The 22575-nt window shown below is 39.9% G+C and overlaps 1 protein-coding gene across 2 annotated transcripts in view; it reads right to left on the bottom strand.

Moving 5' to 3' along the window:
* CDYL2 (chromodomain Y like 2) overlaps positions 1–21802 on the bottom strand; it is a 229752-nt gene extending 207950 nt beyond the window's left edge. The window contains exon 1 of one of the 2 annotated variants that reach the window (XM_007477036.2): positions 21107–21802. In XM_007477036.2, the coding sequence (XP_007477098.1) occupies positions 21107–21130 (24 nt within the window). In that variant the 5' untranslated portion in view covers positions 21131–21802. The remainder of the gene's footprint in view (positions 1–21106) is intronic. The other variant, XM_056795556.1, reaches the window with a different exon arrangement.
* Positions 21803–22575: the final 773 nt, after the last annotated feature.

The following is a 22575-nucleotide window of genomic DNA, read 5'->3' as shown; positions in this document are numbered from 1 at the left end:
TGGCTGAACAAATTGTGTTTTGTGTTGGCGATGGAATACTATCATGCTACAAGAAATAAGCAAGATAATTTCAGAAAGAGCTGAAAAGATCTACATCAACTGATGCAGAGTGAAATGACCAGAACCAGGAAAACATGGACAAAATAACAGCAATATTTTGTAATAATCAAATGTGACAGACTTAGCTATTATCAGCAATACAATGATCCAGGACAAATTTGAGGGACTTATGACAAAAAATGCTATCCACCTTTCAGAGAAAGAACTGTTGGAGTCAGAATGCAGATGACAGCAAATGGTTTTTCACTTCTTTATTTGGGTATATGTTTGGGGGGGTTTGCTTTATAATATTATTCATTTACAAAAAATGAACAATATGGAAATATGTTTTGCATGATAATATATGTATAACCCAGACTGAATTGCTTGCCACTTCCAGGAGGGGAGAGGGAAGGAGGGAGGGAGACAATTTGTATCATATAACTTCTGAAAACTTATGTGGACATTTTTATTATATGTAATTGGCACAAAAAAATGTCATACATAACTTTTTTAAAAAGGAAAGAAGCCACCTTTCTAAAGGAAAAGAATGAGCTACTAGGGATTCTAAGAAATAAAGGGGCTTGATCACATGGGTTGGTGGGGCTATGACTGGGAAAGTAGACTCTAAAAGATCACCCTAGTGCAAATATTAATAATATGGAAATGGGTCTTGATCAATGACACATTTTAAACCCAATGGAATTGCACATCAGATATGAGAAGTGGGGAGGGAGGGGAGGGAAATAATATGAGTCTTCTAACCATGGAAAATATTCTAAATCATCTTATTAAATAAAATTTAAAAAAAAAAAGGAAATAAAGGGAGGGCATACATTCCTTAACCGGAGAAGAGTCTATATAAAAAAAATTTAATGTAAAATGGAATGTTGGTATAAGAAACAACTGATGTAATGGAACCAGTTGGAATTCTGAATGCATGAAAGGGAATGATGTTTAATAAGCTAGAAAAGTGGAATAGCATGGAAACAGATTTTGAGAGAAAGGAGTATCAGGAAGATGTAATCATTGTCATCAAGAATATTATGGAATATCATTCAGAAGGAAGATTATTAGACTTATTCTTTTGACCCTAGAAGACAGAACAATGAGTAAGGAGTAGAAGTTACAGAGAGGAAGATTTGGGTTGGATATAAGGACTAAGTTCCAGGTAGAGCTGTTCATAAATGAATTGGAGTGCCTCAACAGGTCCTATATTATCTCAAAAGAAATACTAAAGCATTTAGCACAGTGCCTGGCAAATAGTGGACACCATATATTCCTTTCCAATTCCTCTCTTTACTGGAAGGACTGTGCACCAAAAATGGTGTAAAAGACTGATGACTTTTGAAGCTGACCAATGATGTAATACATGGAGGGATATAAACACCGGACATCCTAATACTACCTACTTATACACACTCACATGTGTGTATTTATATATATGTATATATATATGTATGTATATTTATATTATTTATATGTGTATATATTGTAACAGTTAAAATTTAGGCAAGTCTATTTTTTACAATATATGGCATGTGTTCCTGACTTTCAACCAATACAAAGCTGGGAAGGAATACCTAAAAAGACAGATGTAACATCAAAATTCAAAAGGATCTTGAAGATTAACAAAATGGGCTGAATCTCACAAGATGAAATATGAAAGACATAAATGTACAATCCTGTATCTCAGTTTTAAAAATCAATCATTGAAAAAAGTATAGGATAGGAGAGTCCTAGCTTGACAACAATTCATGTAAGAAAAATTAGACTTAAGTGGACTCTACACCTAATAGGAACTTTTATATTTTGTTTATCTAAGTCCTTTTTGATCATCTGTGATATCTATGGGCCCCTTCTCAGAATAATTTATTTTTTAGAAATAATTGAAGGAATGTTAAAGGGTAATGAAAATAAATATATTGGCTTGGCTTAGTGTGAAGAAGCCTTGCTCCAGAGCTATTGACTTTAGATGAGTAGATAACATGAGGGCTGTCCATTTTTTAAATCCTTCATTTTTATTACATCATTGGTCAGCTCCTACTTCTAATCCTACCTCATTAATGATTCCTTTTGCACCATTTTGGTGCACATTTCTTTGTTAGAAATAGGGGCAATGGCTGGACACTAGAGATAAAAGGGATTAAGGGATATAAGGAACATTTTCTCTAATATTCAGAGAAACCTAAAGGTTGGATGGGTAATAAGACTCCCTGTCATGCAAGGCCTTTAGGCAGAAGCTAAATGGCCATCTGGAAAGCTTCTGTAGCAGATTCTTGCCCCAAATGGAGAACTGAAATAGATGATCTTCAAAGTCCCTTCTACCTCAAAGATTCTATGATAACATTAGTATATCTGCAGAAAATAAAAGTCATCTAGGAAGCTAGAAATAAAGAATCACCACATCTCAGAGACCTCGAAGGGATTTCAGCACCATCTAATTCAAGCTATACTTGCACAAAAATCTCAACTAAAAATATCCAATAAAGGATCCAGCTTTCTCTTGAACATCTGTGGAGAAGAGAAGATTCATATCACTTTCTTCGTCTAGGAAACATAGGGATTGAGTTATATAATCTCTAAGGGTCCTTCCAGTTTTAGATAATTGATCCAATGACCTAATGAAGCATCTTATTTGACTTCCAGATAGCTTTCAGTATAAAAGGATTTTCTTTCTCCCAGCCAGATATGCCTCCTTGCTTTCACCCACCACTGTTCCTCATTCTGCCATCAGGACCCAAGTTTAATCTGTCTTCCACATAAGTGTCCTTTGAGTACTTGGAGACATTTAACGTGTCTTCCCTAAATCTTTTTTTTTCCTAAACATTCTCAATTATTGCACCTGGTTTCTAATATGGCATAAACTTGAGATTCTTTGTCATCCTGGTTACCTTCCTCTAAATACTCTCTAGTTCATCATTTTCTTTCTTAAAATGTCATGCCCTAAACTGCCTGAGCAGGGCAGAATACAATTGGATGATCACCTCCCTAGTCATAGATATTACGCTTCACTTAAAAACATTTTAAATTCCCAGGTCTTTTTCAGAACAATCAAGTTGATTTTTTGAACCTATGTTAAACTCAACAATGATTCTTTTTTTTTTAACCCTTACCTTCCATCTTGGAGTCAATATTGACTCCAAGTCAGAAGAGTGGTATGGGCTAGGCAATGGGGGTTAAGTGACAAGCCCAGGGTCACACAGCTGGGAAGTGTCTGAGGTAAGATTTGAACCTAAGACCTCCCAGGTCTCTAGGCCTGACTCTCAATCCACTCAGACACCCAGCTGCCCCCTCAACAATAATTCTTAATAAATTTCATCTTAGATTCAGCCCAACTTTCTAGTCTTTTCTAAACCTTTTTGGGTCCTGACTCTGTCATCTACAGTAAGCATAATAGGCATCCTTTCTTGATTTATGCCACCTACAAATGTGATAAGCACCCCAAATGGCTGGGGCACACCATTAGCAGTAATGAACCTTTAAAGACTACACTTTGGGTGTAGTCAAACAACCAGTTCCTAACCCAACGAACTGCACTGTAGTCTGGATTTCCCTATTCCACTTGTTCACAAACTATTTTGTATTTTTTAATATATCCACTATTGACATGTACATGTTTTCTTCCCTGATAGAGTTAGCTTCTTGAAATTAAGAGATTGCTTCATTTTGTCTTTGTATCCACACAATCTTTAGACCTGGCGCATAAGCAGCACTGAATAAATATAGATTGATTGATTAAGTGATTGTTTGATCAGGCTAGAATCTAAGATCCCATCAACCACACCACCGCTATGCAAAGTCAGCACTATCACCTCCCCCCAAAAAAGCATGTCATTTTCTTCCTCTCTATACCTCAGTTTCTCAATTTGTAAATTTATGGGGATCGTCAGATGGTCTTTTCCTTTGACCTGAATTGACAGGTGCTGACTAAGCAAATAAGATAAACTGGCACGTCAACGTCTGCCTAAAAGACTTCATCATCTCAGAGCAGAAAGAGATATTTCCATTGAGTACAACCATACACAGTCATTGACACCCCCCTTCAGAGAGAGGTGGGGGGTGGGGGGGAGTAGAAAGTACTGAAAGAATGTTATGGTTTCAGATGAGTTGCCATAATTATTATCTTCTTCAGGGTGAAAGATGAGAAAACGGATGGAGGTTCTTATCTACCAATGCCAAGTCATCTAGTCAGTTCTATCACAATTCCAGTTATCTATTTAACTGAATTTTTAACTCAATTAGCCAAATGCCTGGGTATTAGAAAGGCACAGTTGTACACAAACACTAGAATTTCGCTCCACTTTGCAGTTAGGGCAAAATCTTTTCTTTAGGACTGACTCCTGACAACCACAGTGAAAAACTACATTCTGCAACTCAGTGTGACTTTGGACCTTGGCACATAGAAATGAACTTGAGAAAAATAACAGAAATGAAAAAGCATTAAATCACTCCATCCATCACTCACTAACTGCACAGAGGGGTAAGGTCCGTGGCTCTCAACAGATCTGAGTTCTGAGAGCTACCAAGCAAGTATAAGTATCTATAAAAATTCATCAAGATCTTCAAAGTTTTCCAAGACAGCTTTATTTGTCTTGTCCTATCCCTTAACAGGGCCTTTGATGGCCTCTTTCTCATCATCAGCAAGGCCAAGTCAGACTGAATAAAATGTTTAATATCATTCCCTCTCTTTTACCACTTCATGCTTAGGGAGACAATGAGGCGACTAGAAGTTGATGTCAGAATCTACTATCTGTCATCTGAGGAAACTCAACTCAAGGTTACAGGCATCAACAAGTGCTAGAAAATCATCCATGATCTAGACTGATGCCTCAGGCTTATGATTAAGTTCACCAAACAGATCCAGGAACACACAGAAACATTTACACACTGATTTTCAGTGACAATGAACAGTATGATGAAAAGACATGGTGTCCAAGGAAGACAAAAGAAATAGAGCAGCCCACGTCCAAGGAACTCTATGTTGCCAAATTGTTCTAGTATCATCGCCATCATCATTTTCATCAGTCATCATTACTATCATCATCATCATCTTTATAATCATTATCACTTTCATGACCATCCTCATCTTCATCTTTATCATCATCATCATTACCATTATCACCACCATCATCATCAGTCCATATCTGTCTAGCACTTTACAGTTTACGAGGCACTTTAAATTTACTACCACATTAAGAGCTCACAGTCATTCAGAAAAGTAAATAATACACCTATATGTCCATTTTACAGCAAGGAAAATTGAAGTTTAGAGTGGTAAAATGACTTACCAACACCATATAATTAATCAATTAGCCAATAAGCATTTATTCAGTTGCTATTAAGTGTGAGGCTTAGTGCTAAGGATTAGGGATTACCAAGAAAGGGAAAAGATGATCCCTGTTCTCATAGAGCTTGCAGTTCAATGGGGAAAAATACACAAGATGAAGACAAAATAATTTAGAAATACCTAATATAGGGAAAGCATTAACTAGGGTTAACTGGCATAGGCAAGGCTTGAAGACAACTCTTAAAATGCTAAATCCAGCCCCTTTCCCCACTGTATCACCTTGTATTTACTATTGAATGCTAAATATCATTCCTTAGGGATAGTAGTGATCTCAGTAGGAAGTAGAAAATCAAATCAGGTAGTCAGCATGACATTTGAAAGATTTAAAGACAGAATCTGCAAAGAAGCTTCACATCTCACCTGTTTAAAAAACCCCTTGGGGGGGTAGGGGGGTGAAGAACACTTGTATAGGGATGGGACACCTAAGTAAGTGAAAGTCTATGTTTTACCTCAAATTCTTCCATGAGTGCTATAGTGGTCCTAGATTAATGCTGTTACACTAAATATAGCTGAAACAAAAAGTGAAGCCAGAATACAATCTATTATCATTAAAATAATATGCAATATGCCCAAAACAGAACTTACTACCTTCCACCCACCACCACCCCTCTTCCAAACTTGCCTAACTAATGTGTAGGTTCACATCCTTAATATTATTCTTGATTCCTCACTCTCCCTCACCTCATATCTTCAATAAATCCCCAAATCTTGCTGTTTCTCTCTCCATGCCATCTCTCCCATTATTCCCTTCTTTTTACTCAGATGATCATCACTTTTCTTCAGGTTCTCATTATTTCATACCTAGACCATCCCACCAGTCTCCAATCTAACTTCATTCTAGTCCACCTTCTATAAAGTCACTAAAGTGATTTTCCTGAAGTCCAGGTTTGACTACATCAAACCCCTTCTTAAATTTCATTGACTTATCCTTGCTACTAGGATCAAATATAAATGCTAAAACCTTTCACATTCTGACCCCCAACAGGCCTTTCCAAACTTATTATGCATTACAGCCCCTTTAAAACATTTTATAGTATAGCCAAAATGGCATTCTTGCTGATATTCACAAAACACTCCATTTCCAACCCCAGGCCTCAGTACAGGCTGTTTCCCCAATGCCTAAAATGAATTCCTTCTCACTTTCACCTTCTTTCCTTTCAAACTCTGCTCAAGAATCATCTTTTTCATGAAGCTTTTCCTAATCCTCTCCAGGTACTCCAAGAAAAAAAATGTATTTGTTTGGGCTATATTCTGTACTTGTTTCTATGTGTAAGTGTTAAATCCCTTCATAGAATATTTCATTTATTTCCCAGAGGCCAGCACAAAAAAGAAAAATACACATAGAATGTGTAGTACATATAGTATGTACTTAAATGCTTTTTTGTTGATCAATTGATTGACGTCATTATTAGTTGAGAATTTCTGAACAACTGCATGGTGAGGTTTATTCACATGTCCTGACTTCTTGCCATTCTAGTGGTTCTCCTACATGCCAAAAAAGCTCTTTCTCCTGCTCCTGTGATTTCATTCAAGTCAAGTCCCAGCTAATCCCACCTTCTGCAAGAATTTTATGATCCCCCTTAAATCTAGTACCTTCCTTGACCAAGTCTCTCTCTTTCTCTCTTTCTCTTTCTCTTTCTCTCTCTCTCTCTCTCTCTCTCTCTCTCTCTCTCTCTCTCTCTCTCTCTCTCTCTCTCTCTCTCCCTTTACTCTCTCTCACTTAATTAAATATATACATATATGTGTACTTTATTGGTCCACAGTTCTTTGCACGTTGTATGGCCCCAATATATGATGAGTTCTTTGAGAGGTTTTTTTTTTTGGTCCACCCTGCTTTTGCCTCTTTTTTTATATACCCTGGTCTATAATAAGTTCTTAATAAATGACTGTTGCTTTGCCTTGACTTGATTTGAAACAACAACATTAAAAGGTTAAACTAGAAGAGCAATATCCTGCCACAAAACCAGGATAGTGGCTTAATCAAGACAAGACAGCCTGGAGTTAAGACAACAGAAATGGGGAAAGAGTGGACATCCTGTAAACAAGCTCATAAAAGAAAATGGGATGCAGCCTCTGAAACATCTACAGCTGCAAACCACTGGATGTATTTCTTCACACTTCTAGTGAATAACACAAATGGCTACCCATGAGGACACATTTTCAAAGAAGCACTAATAGGCTATAACATGTTTTAATGAAGGCATGGTATTGGAGACCATGTCATGGGAGGATCAGTTGAAGAAACTGGGGGTGTTTAGCCTAGAGAAGAGAATCCTAAAAAGGAACATAGCAACTGTCCTCAAATCCCCAAAGTGCTATTAGATGGTTCCAGATGTAGAAGGAAGAGCAACACATGGCAGAGGGGAAGATGTAGGCTTCATATAAGAAAACATTTCCTAATAAGTACCACCTTAAATGTTGATGAGCTTCATGGAGAAATGCTGAACTCCACATCACTGAGAGGTGAGTTGTTGTTCAATTGGTTCAGACATGCCCAATGCTCAGGGACTCTATTTGAAATTTTCTTGGCAAATATACTGCAGTGGTTTCTCATTTTCTTCTTAAGCTCATTTTATAGACGAGAAAACTGAGGCAAATAGGATTAAGGGTCACACAGCTAATAAAGGCCATATTTGAACTCATAAAAGATCAGTCTTTTGATTCCAAAACCAGAATTCTATCCACTGTGCTACCTAGCTTCCTAGAAAAAGATTACAGTGGAAATTTTATTTAAATTTTAGCTATTTAGCTGTGGATAATAGCAGAAGATAACTTAAAGTAAGGGAAAGAAACAAAAAGGTAACAATGCTCCAAAGTCACAACTAGTCATTCCTTCCCAAAGAATGAAAGCTCCTCAAGGATAGAGACTTTCATTTCTGTCTTGATTTTCCCAGTATCTGCAACAGTACCCAGCACAGAACAGACATTTAATAAATGTTTCTTGTATTAAACTGAATTAAAAAGATTGGATGATTCAGGCAAGAGTTGAACTAAATAACTTCTAACTCCTTTCTACATCTAAAAGTCTAAGTTTTTTAGAAGGCTGCTCCAGATGGGTATGAATTTTATATTAACTTAGTAATTTAAACTCTCTTCCTAGTAAAAGTTATAATCAATAGCCTGGCATCCTCAATGCTGTTCAGTCTACTCTAAAGTGAGAAGCCTGCCTAGCATGATACCTCAATCTCCATAAATTTCTTGAGGTCAGGGATTCTATCTTATCTAAATTTTAGGTGCTACTAGAAATGTTTGTCAGATTGGAATTCTGATAGGATATTTGAATTTATGGCACCTGACTTCAAAATCTAGAGGTCCTTGTTCTATATTTTATATGACTATAATCTTATATTTTAAAATGTAGAATTTTTCAAAGAGAAATAGCACACTCAAATAAAACTGAAGAGATGAAGGGAGCTTACTGGATATCTAAGTATCTTTGCCATCAAAGCAGGTAAGGTATTATTCACACTTTACAGATTAAGTCATTCAAACAAAAACAACTTAAATGGCTGGAGAGAACTAGAGTCCAGATCTCATGATTCCTAATGCCAATTATCATAATAGTTTAATGAAGATATACTGTGGTGAAGAAGATTTGACATCATAAGGCTTGGGTTCCATTCCTGACTGCAGTTTGCTGCCTTTGTGAGCTTGGGGAATTCATTTATATCTTTTTAGACCTCATTTTTCTCAGTTATAAAATGAGACAAGACAAAAAGATCTCAAAGTTCCCTTCTAGCTCTAAATCTAGGATCTACTAGTTAAATGATCTTTAAGGGACCTTCCATTTTTAAAATCAATAATCCTATACATTTCACAGGAAAGTGGGGGGGAAATATATTTGGCAAAGCTTCCACTAGTGAGCTCACATTGGGGACCATTTTAAAGGATTCTAATGTTCATCCATCCAGCTTCTAACATTCTCTCAGAGGCCTTTATAACAAAGGTTTCCATATCCACATTTGTCTACTCCCTCCAAAGCTTGAGTCATTCTCTGATTAGCCTAATGAAATAATTTAAGTGAGTATATTAATTATTTAAGGTACCATTCAGCCCATTGAAGAGGCACTAGATCGGCTAGGTACTAGAATAATGACTTGGCTGGCAGAGTCCATTTGAAGAGCCTATAGGTCAACTGCACATCTAAATCACACCCTCAAAATATGAAAGACTGAAGCTAAATGTAGCCCTCATCTCCAAACAAAGATACTTTTCTTTTTCTCCACATTGGTTGCTCCAAAGCCTAGGAGAAATAATTGAAAAGTGTTTTCAAAAATCAGTCATCATAGTGAACCAGTTTTTATTGCAAACTATTTTTTGTCCATTAATTGAATTCCATCCACATTTGTTAAGTATCTATTGTGTTTCAGGCTCTCTATCCTTTGTAAAAGACATAAAAATATTTTCTTCAATTGTTTTTATTCATACATTAAGGACATCATTGATTTAGAAGAGATTTAAGGGAAGTCTTTCTTGAAGATATGAATTATGTTCTGAAGGATTCAACAATCACTTATAAAGTACTAATTCTATCCAGCATCCCATGGTAAGTGCCAAATGCCATGGATACACATCTGAAAAATTACACAATACCTGTCCTCAAAGAACTTACAGTCTTACTAAGGAGATGGAATACAAAACTATAAAATAAATACTATATATATATATATATATATATATATATATATAATATATATATATATATATATATAGTCGTCTCTCGGTGATCGAGAATGACTATTGTCTTTGTGCAGTTTCATCTACGGTGTACCCTCATGTGGCTTTGGAGTCCAAAGGCTGAGGCGCAGAGTCTGTGGCACATGGGGCATGGGACGCCAGTTGTTACGGGAGGTGCGGTTGTGGCCTGGTGTAGGCGTTCACACGCAGGGGCAAGACGTTGACGTCACTCATCTTCAAAGGTGGTGGCGGCATGGTGAATGTGGGTTCTCCAGCTGCTTCTGTCAGAGGCAGCGAGTTCTAGTTGCTTTGGTGTAATGCCAGCCCACCTCAAGTTGGACTTTAGCTGATCCTTGAATCTTTTCTTTGGTCAGTCTTGTTTCCTGAGTCCAGCTGACAGTTCACCATAGAATACCTGTCTTGGTATTCACTGTGGGTCCATACGGATGACGTTTCCAGACCATCGTAGCTGGGTTCTGAGGACCAGGACTTCGATGCTGGTGGAGTTGGCTCTGTCGAGGACTTCCTGATTGGTGATTCGGTCCTGACATCGGATCCTCATGATTGACCGGAGGGAGCGTTGGTGGAATTGCTCCAGCTGTTTCATGTGCTTCCTGTACAGTGTCCATGTCTCGCAACCATACAGGAGCGAGCTAAGGACCACTGCATTATACACTTTGAGCTTCCTCGCAGTGCTTACACCTCTGTGTTGGAGGACTTTGCAGAGCAGCCGCCCGAGTGCCTGGCTGGCCTTTTGGATCCTGGCATTAATCTCGTGGTCTAGGGACCTGTTGTTGGCGATGGTGCTGCCCAGGTACTTGAAAGTGTTGACATTAGAAAGCTGCGTACCGTCGATTGTAATGCACGGCTGGTTAGTTGGCCTCCCTGGTGCAGGGATTTACCTCTCCACCTGAAGTGGCTGTCTATTGTCTGGTGAAGTGGGATCTTCCCTCAGGGAAAACCTCTCCTGTGACAAGGTCAAAACCTGGGGTTTCTACCTTTAAACTAAGTAAACTGAGGATTTCTAAATTTCCATGTTGACAACTATTATTAGTAACACATCCAGGACTATTCTGATGGATTTAGGACAAAGAATGCTATCAACTTCCAGAGAAAGAACTTTTGGAGTCAATGCAAAAGAAAGCATACAATTTTGGGGGCAGCTGGGTAGCTCAGTGGATTGAAAGCCAATCCTAGAGATGGGAGGTCCTAGGTTCAAATCTTGGCATGTTATAATATAATTTTTGTTTGACCCGGACCTACAGTGATCTTCCAGTGAGGAAATGACCTCTCCCAATGTATATCAACAACTTGTCATCTTAGAGAGAGAGGGTAAGTATGTAACTTTCTCAGAATCACATTGCATATATCAGAAGAATGGAACCTAGGTCTTGTTCACTCTAAGGTTGGTTCTCTCTGTCCACTAAGTCATGCTGCTCTTGAAGATATCATCAGAAAAGTATCACCTCACCAGCATGCCTCTCATGTCAGATAAGTACAATATTCAAACACTGCTTTCTTTTCTAGATATCCACTAATAATTTCTTCAATAATACTTCCTAGAATTTCACCAGGAATCTTCAACAGATCTCTCTTTACTCTTGTAAACCTTTGGTTTCCAGTGATCTGGAAAGTCTACTGTTTTAAACATAATGAGAGACAGTAAGGGGCAAAGAAAAATTCCAGACAAAGCACTGGTAGTATAGGAAATTGTATGGTGGAGTGCTTGGTGTAAGGAAGACAGGAGTTTAAATTCTGCCTCAAAAACATACTAGTTTTGTGACCCCAAGCAAGGCATTTGCTTGGCTTCTCTCAATCTCAGTTCCCTCATCTGGAAAGAAAGATCAAACTAACATTTTATGACCTCTATCACAATTACAAGTAAACTCATATTTAGAAACACATGGAAATAGTCTTCCAACAAATTTAGACATCGATGTTTTTTTCTAAAGCTCCCACTCCATAACCCATTAAAACAAAACTATTTGCCTCAGCTTCCTCATCTGTCAAACAAGCTTGAGAAGAAAATGGCAAACCCCTCCAGTATCTTTGCCAAGAAAACCCCAAATGGGATCACAAAAAGTCAGAGATGCCTGAAATGAGTGAGTTAACAACAACCATAACATATCCAACTAATCAATGAAAAGAGGAAATATGAAAGTTTATGGAGCTAAAAGGAAAACCATGGGGGAGAACAATTGTTGAAATTTGAAACATCAAAATGATTTAATAAAGCCAATTACTTATTCAGGCTGATTCTCTATGAAAAGTGTCAACCACTCAATTTCCAAATATTTAAAGAAAAATAATACTATTTTAGGCTTTGCCCACAGGTACAAAGATATGCTTAACGGTGTCCCTTCAGTGGTCATTTAGTTCATTAGCATTTACTAAACCCCTACTATATGATGGGCACTGTGCCTCAGAGAAGACGGCACTCCCTGGTCTCTGGGTTTGTTAGCCTTGAGAGCATTAGAATATGATGAGAACCCAGATATAGTATCTCTATATAATAAAATAATGGCCAAAAGGAGGGAAGATGGTAATTCTATGATAACACCCTACCACCATCACCAATAGACGTATGAATGAGACATAAAGTATCCTAAGTGAGCTAGATTCCCAAAACTGTGCTCATTGCATGATGGTATCCTCATGATAGTCAAAGGCTACATCTTGATAAATAGTGAGATTCTTCCATTTCTTTTGGTACTATGGTAAAATAAATATCCACATAACAGACTGAATTTTTTACTTTTCATCTAGATGTGCAGGCTTCATTTAAACCAACTAATATTTTCTAGCACATTCCTTTAATCAACTGCTCTGAAGCACTTAGAATTGGTTGGACATGAATTAGCAGAGAAATAAAACCAAGGAAATTGATTAATGGTCAAGTTTGACCAAACTGAACTCAATCCAAAATTCCTTCATCATAACAGAACACAAAGAATTCTAGCTCTCTGATGACTTGGGAATTAGCAACAGTTCCAAGAAATGTCAATTGTAGAAGGTACCTCCTTAAGTTTTTATGTTTTAAAATCACCTCACTAATTCATCAACACAAAAAGGCAAGGAACCTTTAGCAACCCCTTCAGTACCAAAAGTAAAAAGTTTGCTATAATCATGTAAGGTACACCAGTGGTTCTACTCTTTCTCTATTCAAAATGCATTTTCTTAAGAAACCACTTTATGTTCACCTGAGTAGGACATTAAATTAATTCAGTCCTATCACTTAAATGAACTCCACTTTATTTTGATTGTCTTTCAAGGTCAATCAATGGACTGCAATTCTAAAGATTTTTCTTTAAATCGGTATAGTCTTACTAAAAAAAGAAGTTATTCAGTTTTACGTTGGAAAATGTACATGCCAACAAAAAGCTCACATGTCTTAATCATTATTTATAAGTTTGGTCAACAAATTAGTTTCCCCTTATATAACACAGAATGTAAACAGAGGCAATAAAAATTTTGAAGTAGGTCATGCTCTAGTTATGTGATTCATATGTTTTCATAATGACAGAGAAAATACCAAATACTATAGGAAACCCATTACAAGAATTACACATCTAGTATACAACTTGAACCACTTGAAGTGATTATTACTGATTTCTATCCATTTTCTGAACTTTAGAATGAAATTTCCCAAAGTATTTCTTAAAAGTTCTATTCAGTGACTCTATCATACAAATGATATGGAGGAGATATGGCCAGGCAGCAGTTTATCTTAAAAAGATCTTAAGAGTATTAGTAGACTGAAAGCTCTATATGATCCAAGAGTGTGATATAGCCACTAAAAAAACTAATGCAATTTTGGACTATATTAAGAAAGCAATAACTTCTAGAAATAAAGTGATGGACAGACTCAGTGTATTCCATTTTGATCAAATTCCATCTAGAATATTGTCTTCTGGGCAACACAATTTAGAAAAGATATTAATAGGCTGGAGAGCACCCAAAAAGTAGCTACCAAAATGGTGAAGGGCCATAAGAGGATGAAGAGAAGGAACTGATAATATACTATAAGATTAATATTAATATACAATAATTCCAAGTATTACATTTTATAAGATTTATTAATAATCACTTGAAGTAGAGGAAATAAAAAGACAAAAGTAAAGTCTGAGTGAAGAGGAGTTTTTCCAACTGAGAGCAGGAGAGGAGCGAGAGGGGGCAGGGTTACAGAAACTTTATCTCCAAAATGTAAGGATATAACAGAAGGAAAAAAGTGGGATTCTGGGAAACGGGGTCCTGGGGTACAAAACTCTAATTACATAATATATAATGGAGAAGAGAAGATTTGTTCTGTCTGGTGCCAAAAAAGCAGAACCAAGACCAATGGATAGAAGATTCAAAGAGATAAATGTGGACTTGATATCAGGACAAACATCCTACCATCAGGAGATGCACATAAGTGAAGAAGGCTGTTTTGAGTAGTGAGGTCTTCATTTTTTTAATTTAAATTAATTTATTTAGTCAATTTAGAACATTATTCCTTGGTTACAAGAATCATATTTTTCCCCCTCTCCCCTTTCCCCACCCTTCCCGTACCTGGCACGCAATTTCACTGGGTATTACATGTGTCCTTGATCAAAACCCATTTCCATGTTGTTGGTGTTTGCACTAGGATGTTCATTTAGAGTCTACATCCCCAGCCACATCCCCTCGACCCATGAATTCAAGCAGTTGTTTTTCTTCTGTGTTTCTACTCCCACAGTTTTTCCTCTGAATGTGAATAGTGTTTTTTTTTTTCTTGTAGATCCCTCCAAGTTATTCAGGATCACTGCATTGCCACTAATGGAGAAGTCCATTGCATTAGATTGTACCACAGTGTATCAGTCTCTGTGTACAATGTTTTCCTGGTTCTGCTCCTTTCACTCTACATCACTTCCTGGAGGTTGTTCCAGTTCACATGGAATTCCTATGGTTCATTATTCCTTTCAGCACAATAGTATTCCATCACCAACAGATAGCACAATTTGTTCAGCCATTCCCCAATTGAAGGGCATCCCCTCATTTTCCAATTTTTTGCCACTACAAAGAGCACAGCTATGAATATTCTTGTACAAGTCTTTTTCCTTATTATCTCTTTGGGGTACAAACCCAGCAGTGCTATGGCTGGATCAAAGGGCAGATAGTCTTTTAGCGCCCTTTGGGCATAGTTCCAAATTGCCCACTTGAGGTCTTCATGCAGAAGCTGGATGACCACTTATTAAAAATGTCATTAAGCCAGTCTTTCTCAGGTTAAGCTATAGGATCCCTGAGATTCCTTTCATCTTGAAATTATGTTATTATGTGGAGGGTCTTTAAAGTATTGCTGGTGGTCTACAGGAAAAGAATATGCAACCTCTCAATATGCCTATTGTCTTCAGATTACATTTGTTTCTCATGTCAAGGTCAGTAGGTATTGAGATGTTTTGTGTCTAAGGGGGAGGAACAAGGCAAAAATTCTATATTCTAGTAAATGACATGCTTCTTAAGAGCAGAAACTGTTTCTTTCATCTTTGTGACTCTAGTACCTGAGCTATAAGCCTATTCCAGTGCCCTCTTCTGGTGTGGAGATAACCCCTTGAAAGCTATAGATGTTGCTATGGTGTGTGTGTGTGTGTGTGTGTGTGTGTGTGTGTGTGTGTGTGTGTGTGTGAGTATATGGGTATATGCCATGACAAATTTTTTAAACCCTTATCTTCCATCCTGTAATCAATACTATATGTTGTTCCAAGTATAAGAGCATTAAGGGCCATGGGGGTTAAGTGTGCCCAGAGACACAACTAGGAAGTGACTAAGGTCAAATTTGAACCCAGGACCTCTTATATCTAAGCCTAGCTCAATCCACTGAAACACCTAACTTCCCCCTAGCAATAACAATTCTTGAAGACTTTCTCTTAAGGCATAAAGGGTTGGTAATCAGCACTGATATGGAGATTTCCCCAGAATAATGAAATTATTATAGGTTTTATTATACTATAAGGATACTACTTCAGTATTCCTAACACTGACAATAGGGTACATTTAATAAATGTTCATCTGGATTGAAAAAAAGCCAAGAAAGTTACCACTTTCAAACAACTAATGCATTTATGTGAACCTTCCTTGTCAATTATTAAATTTAGAATGAGAAGGTTCCTTAGAGATAATTTAATCTATTATTCTTCCTTTTTATAGATGAAGTAATTTAAGATTAAATAACTTGCTAAGGCAATTCTATTCTGTGTTCTTTCCATAGTACAATTTTGCCTCTCTTCCACAAACTTCACAGAATCAAAAAGCCTTGATTTGAAAAAGATTTCACAGTCCAGCTGGTCTAATCCACACCTAAACAAGAACACTCCACAACAGTTCTGGTTTTGCTTGAAGACTTTCAGTGATGGGCAACCCGTTATCTCCCAAGGCAGTCCATTCTGTCTTTCAATAGTTCTCGTTAGGAAGATTCTTCATGATATCAAGACCTCTGCAACTTTCTCCCATTGTTCCTGGATATGCCATCTGAAGACAACCAGAAGTTGAACCCCTCTTTCACATGACACTGCTTCAAATACTTGAAGTCATCTATCATTTCCCCTTCAATATTATCTTCACATTAAATATCTCCAGTGTATAGAATCAACACTTAGTAGCTAGAAGATACCTCATTCCATTTGCTCCTTAAGGATAGGGATTGTTTTGCTTCTTTTGTATCTCCAGCACTTAGTACAATGCCTGGCACATAACTATTGTCCTTTTTCCTTCATTTACAAAGAAGAACAATAACATTATGATCAATGATGTCTCGACTTGATCATGAATTGGATTTTAGTGAGGCAGAGTTGTCCTTCTAGAGTCCTCAAAATCCAGTGATAAGACAAAAGTGAGGATGACTGGTGACCCAGGATGTAGTGGATGACCTTGGCATCTTCAATGTCTTAACCAAACTCTAAGCACTCCAGAAAGACTACTTCAGCCACATTCATGGCCAACTGTTCTTGTCCATTCAGTCCACCAGGAGAAGTCTTCACATGTTTAGGGTGGACATCCCTCAAGAACACCAACAGGTTTATCACCTATCAACCACCTTCAGCCTAATTTACCTCTCACCTATGGCTTCCAGAAGCTGTAGCATGAGCAGCACTATGGCCCCACCATGGACCATTTTGGCAGTCAGGCTAAACTGGCACATAGTAGGTACTTTCAAATTGGATTGAAGATGAAAAGAATAAGCTCCAAAAAGATCAGATGACTTTCCAGGGTCTTAAACAACTAGTAATTGTCTCAGATGGAATTCAAATGAAGGTCTTCCTGATTCCAAATTCAGCACTCTGTCCACCAAACTATGCTGACTCTTCACCCAGGCTCCATATGTCATAATCTAGAGATGTTTTGCCATCCTGTTAGCTTTCTGAATGCTCTACAGCTTATTAATGTTCTTCCTAAATGTGGTACTCAGAAATCAACACAATATTCCACATATGGCCTAGTCAGGACAGAGAGCAGTGGCATTATCACTTCCTTATTTCTAGATCTCTTTCTTTGCTCTGTTGACATATTGAGTTTACAATCTACTAAAGTCCCAAGATCTTATTCATATGAAATTCATTATACTTACATAGATCACAGATTGAGACCGAAAGTTGGAAGACCCTTCAGAAATTATCTCATCCAATTCTCTCAATTTGCAGATCAGAAAATTGAGAGCAAGAAATTTAAATTAATTTTTACAAGGCCACGTGAGTTGTATAAATACTAGAACTGGGATGCCAATTTAGTTCTACCCCAAACTTTGTTTTCTAGCCACTATACCATATTGCTTCTTTCATGATCCATCCAGAACTTTGAAGTTGATTTTTGACTCAAATATAAAACTTTACATTCATTCCACTAATTTGGAATCACTTCAACATTCTAGTTTGTCAAGAACTTTAGATCATGACTCCAAGATTTCTCGTTTACAAAAATGAATAATATGGAAATAGGTATAAAGACACATGTATAACCCAGTGGAATTTCTTGTTAGCCCCAGAAGGGGGGGAAGGGAAGAGGGGAGGAAGAAAAATAAATCATGTAACCATGGAAAAATATTTTAAAATAAATAAAAATTTTAAAAAATAGATCTTGATTCCATCACCTAACCTATTAGCCAACCCTTTCAGATTTGGGTCATTTGCAAATTTGATAAATAGTCCTTCTGGGTCTTTGTCAAGTCATTGATAAAAATGTTCAGAAACACAGACTAACGGGTTTTGAATTCATCTATTTGCATGTCTATTTAACCCATTTCTCACCTAATAGAAATAGAAAGGTTGACTTTATTTGTTAACTTGTTCACCAAAATCTAGATAAAACATTTTTACAACATTCCTTTGAATTATTCAATCTAATAATCTTGTCACCATAAGGAAATGAGACTATTGTGGCATGACCTATACATAAACCATTGGGGATCTTTCTGATTTCTGCTTCGTGGTCTAAATGTTTGCTAACAATCTCTTCACTTTAGAATTCTGTCAGGAATCTTCATCAGATCTCTCTTTGCTTTGGCCGGCTCTTAGGTTAACAAGAATTACCACACCACTTCCAGCCTAAAGCAAAAATCTATGGAGAGAAGACAACCAATTTTTCTGCTACAAAGTCCAGATCACTCCATCTCTTCCTGTTCCCATCCCCTCCTCACTTTTTTGACATCTGAGAAGAAAAGGAAGGGTGGCTTTGCTTTTCCTTCTGGAAAAGCCAGCTAAGCATCCATCTCACCCTAGCCTACTATCATGAAGACCACAAATAATCTACTTATACCTACAATATGTCTAGAAAGCCTTCCTACAAAGGAAACTAATACCATATTCCTTCATGTTAGTGATTCTTTTTTAATATCAATCATCCAAAGCTTCTCGAAAAGCTTCAGTTATCCGCAATTTAGTTCTGCCAATTTAGTTCAATCAATATGTAGGATGTAGATGGATGCATTGATTATGTAAGGTCTTTAGTAGTGTATAAAAGTATCTGTGAAAGTTTCTTCCTAACTAAATAGAAGAGGGTAGATAGCCAGAGCCCTTCAGATGACTCAGACCAATTTGGGGACTTTCCTCAGAGGTGGAAGATCAAAGAAGTGGTCTTCATCTTTGCCAACAATGAATGAGTGCTTCCAATGTCCTCAAGAATACTTTACTAATTATTCATGAAGCTTCAGATAGAAGATTCCACCTAAAGTCCTTCCCAGTTCTAACCAGCAACTTCCTGCCTGTTAATAGTAGACAAAATTGAAAAGGCCCCGAATTCAGTCACTGCCTCTGACAAATCCTGACTATGAGCAATTCTGGGCAAATCTAGACAGCTCTCTAAGCCTATAAACTTCAGTGAAGATCCTGATCTACACTGGTAAAGGGAGTCCCCTCTTCTGGGAGTTCCCTGTGCTGTATGAAATCACAGGTCCAGTTCTATCTCTATCTACTCCCCCTTACTAGGTTTAAGTGGTGACTTCCCTATATATTCTTACACTAAAAGAGGAAACAAAGGAAAAGGAAGGTATTTTGGTAAGGGCTCAGAGGAAGAAATTCTTGGTATATCACACTTATATACATATAATCTATGTGTATACATTATATATGTGTGTGTGTTTAGACAGAAAGATGGATGGATACACAGAGATGAAAGAGAAAGGAAGGAAGGAAGGAAGGAAGGAAGGAAGGAAGGAAGGAAGGAAGGAAGGAAGGAAGGAAGGAAGGAAGGAAAGAAGGAAGGAAGAAAGGAAAGAAGGAAGGAAGGAAGGAAGGAAGGAAGGAAGGAAGGAAGGAAGGAAGGAAGGAAGGAAGGAAGGAAGGAAGGAAGGAAGGAAGGAAGGAAGGAAGGAAGGAAGGAAGGAAGGAAGGAAGGAAGGAGAGAAAGATGAAAAATTTCCTAAATGGTTAGAAAAATATCCAGAACTGATTCAGACTCAGCTTCCTGCTAGACCGGCTGTGTTCCCTTTGGAGTTCGACAAGATTCCAAGAAGAATGTCTTCACTTTGATTTAGATACTTCTTCAGATACTTGAAAACTTTCCCAATCTGACCATCACCTGTTTCTCTACCTGTAGCCTGGGGAGGAGGCCCCAAGGGCTCCAGTCACACCAGAGATTCTCTATTTAAGAAGCAGGTCTTCCACTTGTGACTTCCCAGGCTCCCTCCCCTCCCCCAAAGGTCCGTGCCCATCCCCCATCCCCTATCTCAATAATGGGTGTGGCATCCAAAAACACACCTTCCTCTCCCTTGGAGAATCCAGGCCTTAGAGAAGCATCAGGTGTGGGGAGGCACATGGCCCAAGTCCATCCAGTCTTTGACTACATCCCATCTAGTGCCAGGGAGATCTTCCTAAACCCTCTCTCCCACCTAGGATGAATATGCCGCCTCTGCCAAGTCAGTCCAGATCAGGAACTCACCCGCTGCACCCCTGCGGGCACTCCCTCTCCTCTCCGTCACCAGCTCCCCTCCAGAGGCAGAGGGAAGGAATTAATTCGCCTCATACCCACGTCGCCCTCCACCCCCAACCCTCTGGCCACCACGCAGTCCTAATCTGCAAATCCCGCACGTCCAGCTCCGACTTTACCTGGACTTTCTCCACTCTCTCTGCCGCCGCGGCTCCTCGCGGTAGTAACACCTCCCACAGTACCGCTAACTCTCCCCCTCGTTCTCCCTCCCCTCCCTTCCTCCCCTCCCTCCCGCCTTTACTCCCTCCCTCCCTCTCTTCCTCCTCCTCCTCCTCCTCCTCCTCCTCTTCCTCCTCCTTTCCTTTGGAAGGCCTTGGGCTGGCTCAAAGTAGCCTGAGTTCGAGAGTGGGAAAGAGAAAGAGGGAGCAAGAGAAGGAGAGAGAGGGAGAGAAGCAGGGAGGAGGAAGAGGAGGAGGGAAAGAAGGAGGAAGGGGAGGAGGAGGGAAAAGATCTACATCCCTCGAGCCCCTTTCCCTGCTCCCCTCCTTCCCTATCCCTTTTCTAGCCCTCGGCTGGAAGAACTCAGGAGGGTCCCCGCGAGCCGCCCTCCGCCCCCGGCCAGCCGTGCTCGCGGCTCCCAGCTCGCGGGGCTGAGCCGTAGCGTACCTCGTAAAGGTCCCCCGAAGCCATGCTGGGCTGCGGAACTTGGCTCGCTCTCGGTGCGTGTGCCTGGGGCTCCCCGCGCCCTGCGCCCCGCTCTCGTCGGCTCCCTCTCCCTCCTCGCTCTGCTCCCAGAGTGTGAGTGTGTGTGCGTGCGCGCGCGAGCGAGGGTGCGAGTGTGTGCGAGGAGTGCGAGTGTGTGTGTGTCTGTGTGTGTGTGTTGAGTAAACTGTGTTTTTGCAGAATGACAGGCTCCAGGGCTGCCTATGCGCAGAATCAGAGCGAGAGGCGGCGAGGCTGGCGTAACAGCAGAGGCGGCAGCGACGGCGGCGGCAGAAGCAGCGGCAGAAACAGCGGCAGCACCAATACCAACACCAACACCAACACCAACACCAACAGCAGCAGCCCCAGCCCCACCACCACCAAACACTCCCCCACCTACAGGAGCTCAGCCCAGCGAGCGTGTAAGAGAGCGCAGCCCGGCGGCGCAGAGTGCAGCCCACCTAGCAGAGCTCAGCCCTGCCCTACCAGGCGCTGCCTGGCCGCCCTGGTGGCAGCGGCAGTAGCAGTGGCAGCGGCAACAGCGACAGCAAAGTGCCCCCACCCTCAACCACCCCCCACCCAGTCTTCAGCGACTATGAGACAGGCGCCCCGACGGGGAAGGGGAGGAAGGAAAGGAGCTGAGCGCCCAGCCCCGCCCTGCCCCCGGCCGCCTCCTCCTCTCCTTCCCCTCCCCCACGCGGTCCACCCCCACCTCCAGGGACTGGCCGTGGCAGGCTGGCCCTCCCAGGGCTGTGGGAGGAAGGCAGGACGCCGTAGGGAAAAGAGCTCGGGAGAGTTGGGTTGGAATCCTGCCTATCTGCCCCTGGATAGCCCTGTGACCTTGGGAAAGTCACTTTCGTTGTCTAGTTCCCAAAATGAACCTCGGGGGTGATTTTTAAGGCACCCCTCAGCCCCGATAGCTTAGGTTCCAAGGGCCTTTCCAGCAATGGCATTTCCATGTTGCGAGTTCCCTCAGAACTCTTACTGGCTACGTTCTAAGATGCCTTCCAGTTCCCTACTCTCTGTCTCCAAAGATCATGGCCTGGCTCTGACGTTGAGTTCTATGGGTAGTTCTATATCCGAAGGGACTTTTATGGTCTAAGGGTCCTTCTGGCCCCGATATCTTCCGTCCAAAGTTCTAAGGTCCTCCCTTTCTAGGACAACAAAGTAAGAATTGCGAGTGGAGTGGGAACCCAGAAGGAAGGAAGGGAAGCACATCCCAGGCTGGGTAGGGGGTGTCATGACTTGGCCAGAGAAGCCTTTAACCCTTGACTCCCTGAGTGCCCCAGTATGAGGAAGAGGAGAGTAAGGGGAACGGAGAAGACCACAAAGCCTCCCTTTACAATCCTGGCAGATACCCCGGGAAACAAAAGCCTGAACCTAGAGACCTTGAAGGATATCCACCTTCCCCATAAACACAACAGTTAGAGAAC

The sequence above is a fragment of the Monodelphis domestica genome, chromosome 1 (genome assembly GCF_027887165.1).
Source record: "Monodelphis domestica isolate mMonDom1 chromosome 1, mMonDom1.pri, whole genome shotgun sequence".
NCBI classification, from domain to species: domain Eukaryota; kingdom Metazoa; phylum Chordata; class Mammalia; order Didelphimorphia; family Didelphidae; genus Monodelphis; species Monodelphis domestica.
The sequence above is the reverse complement of the archived record's forward strand: the minus strand, read 5'-3'. Positions and strand labels throughout refer to the sequence as shown.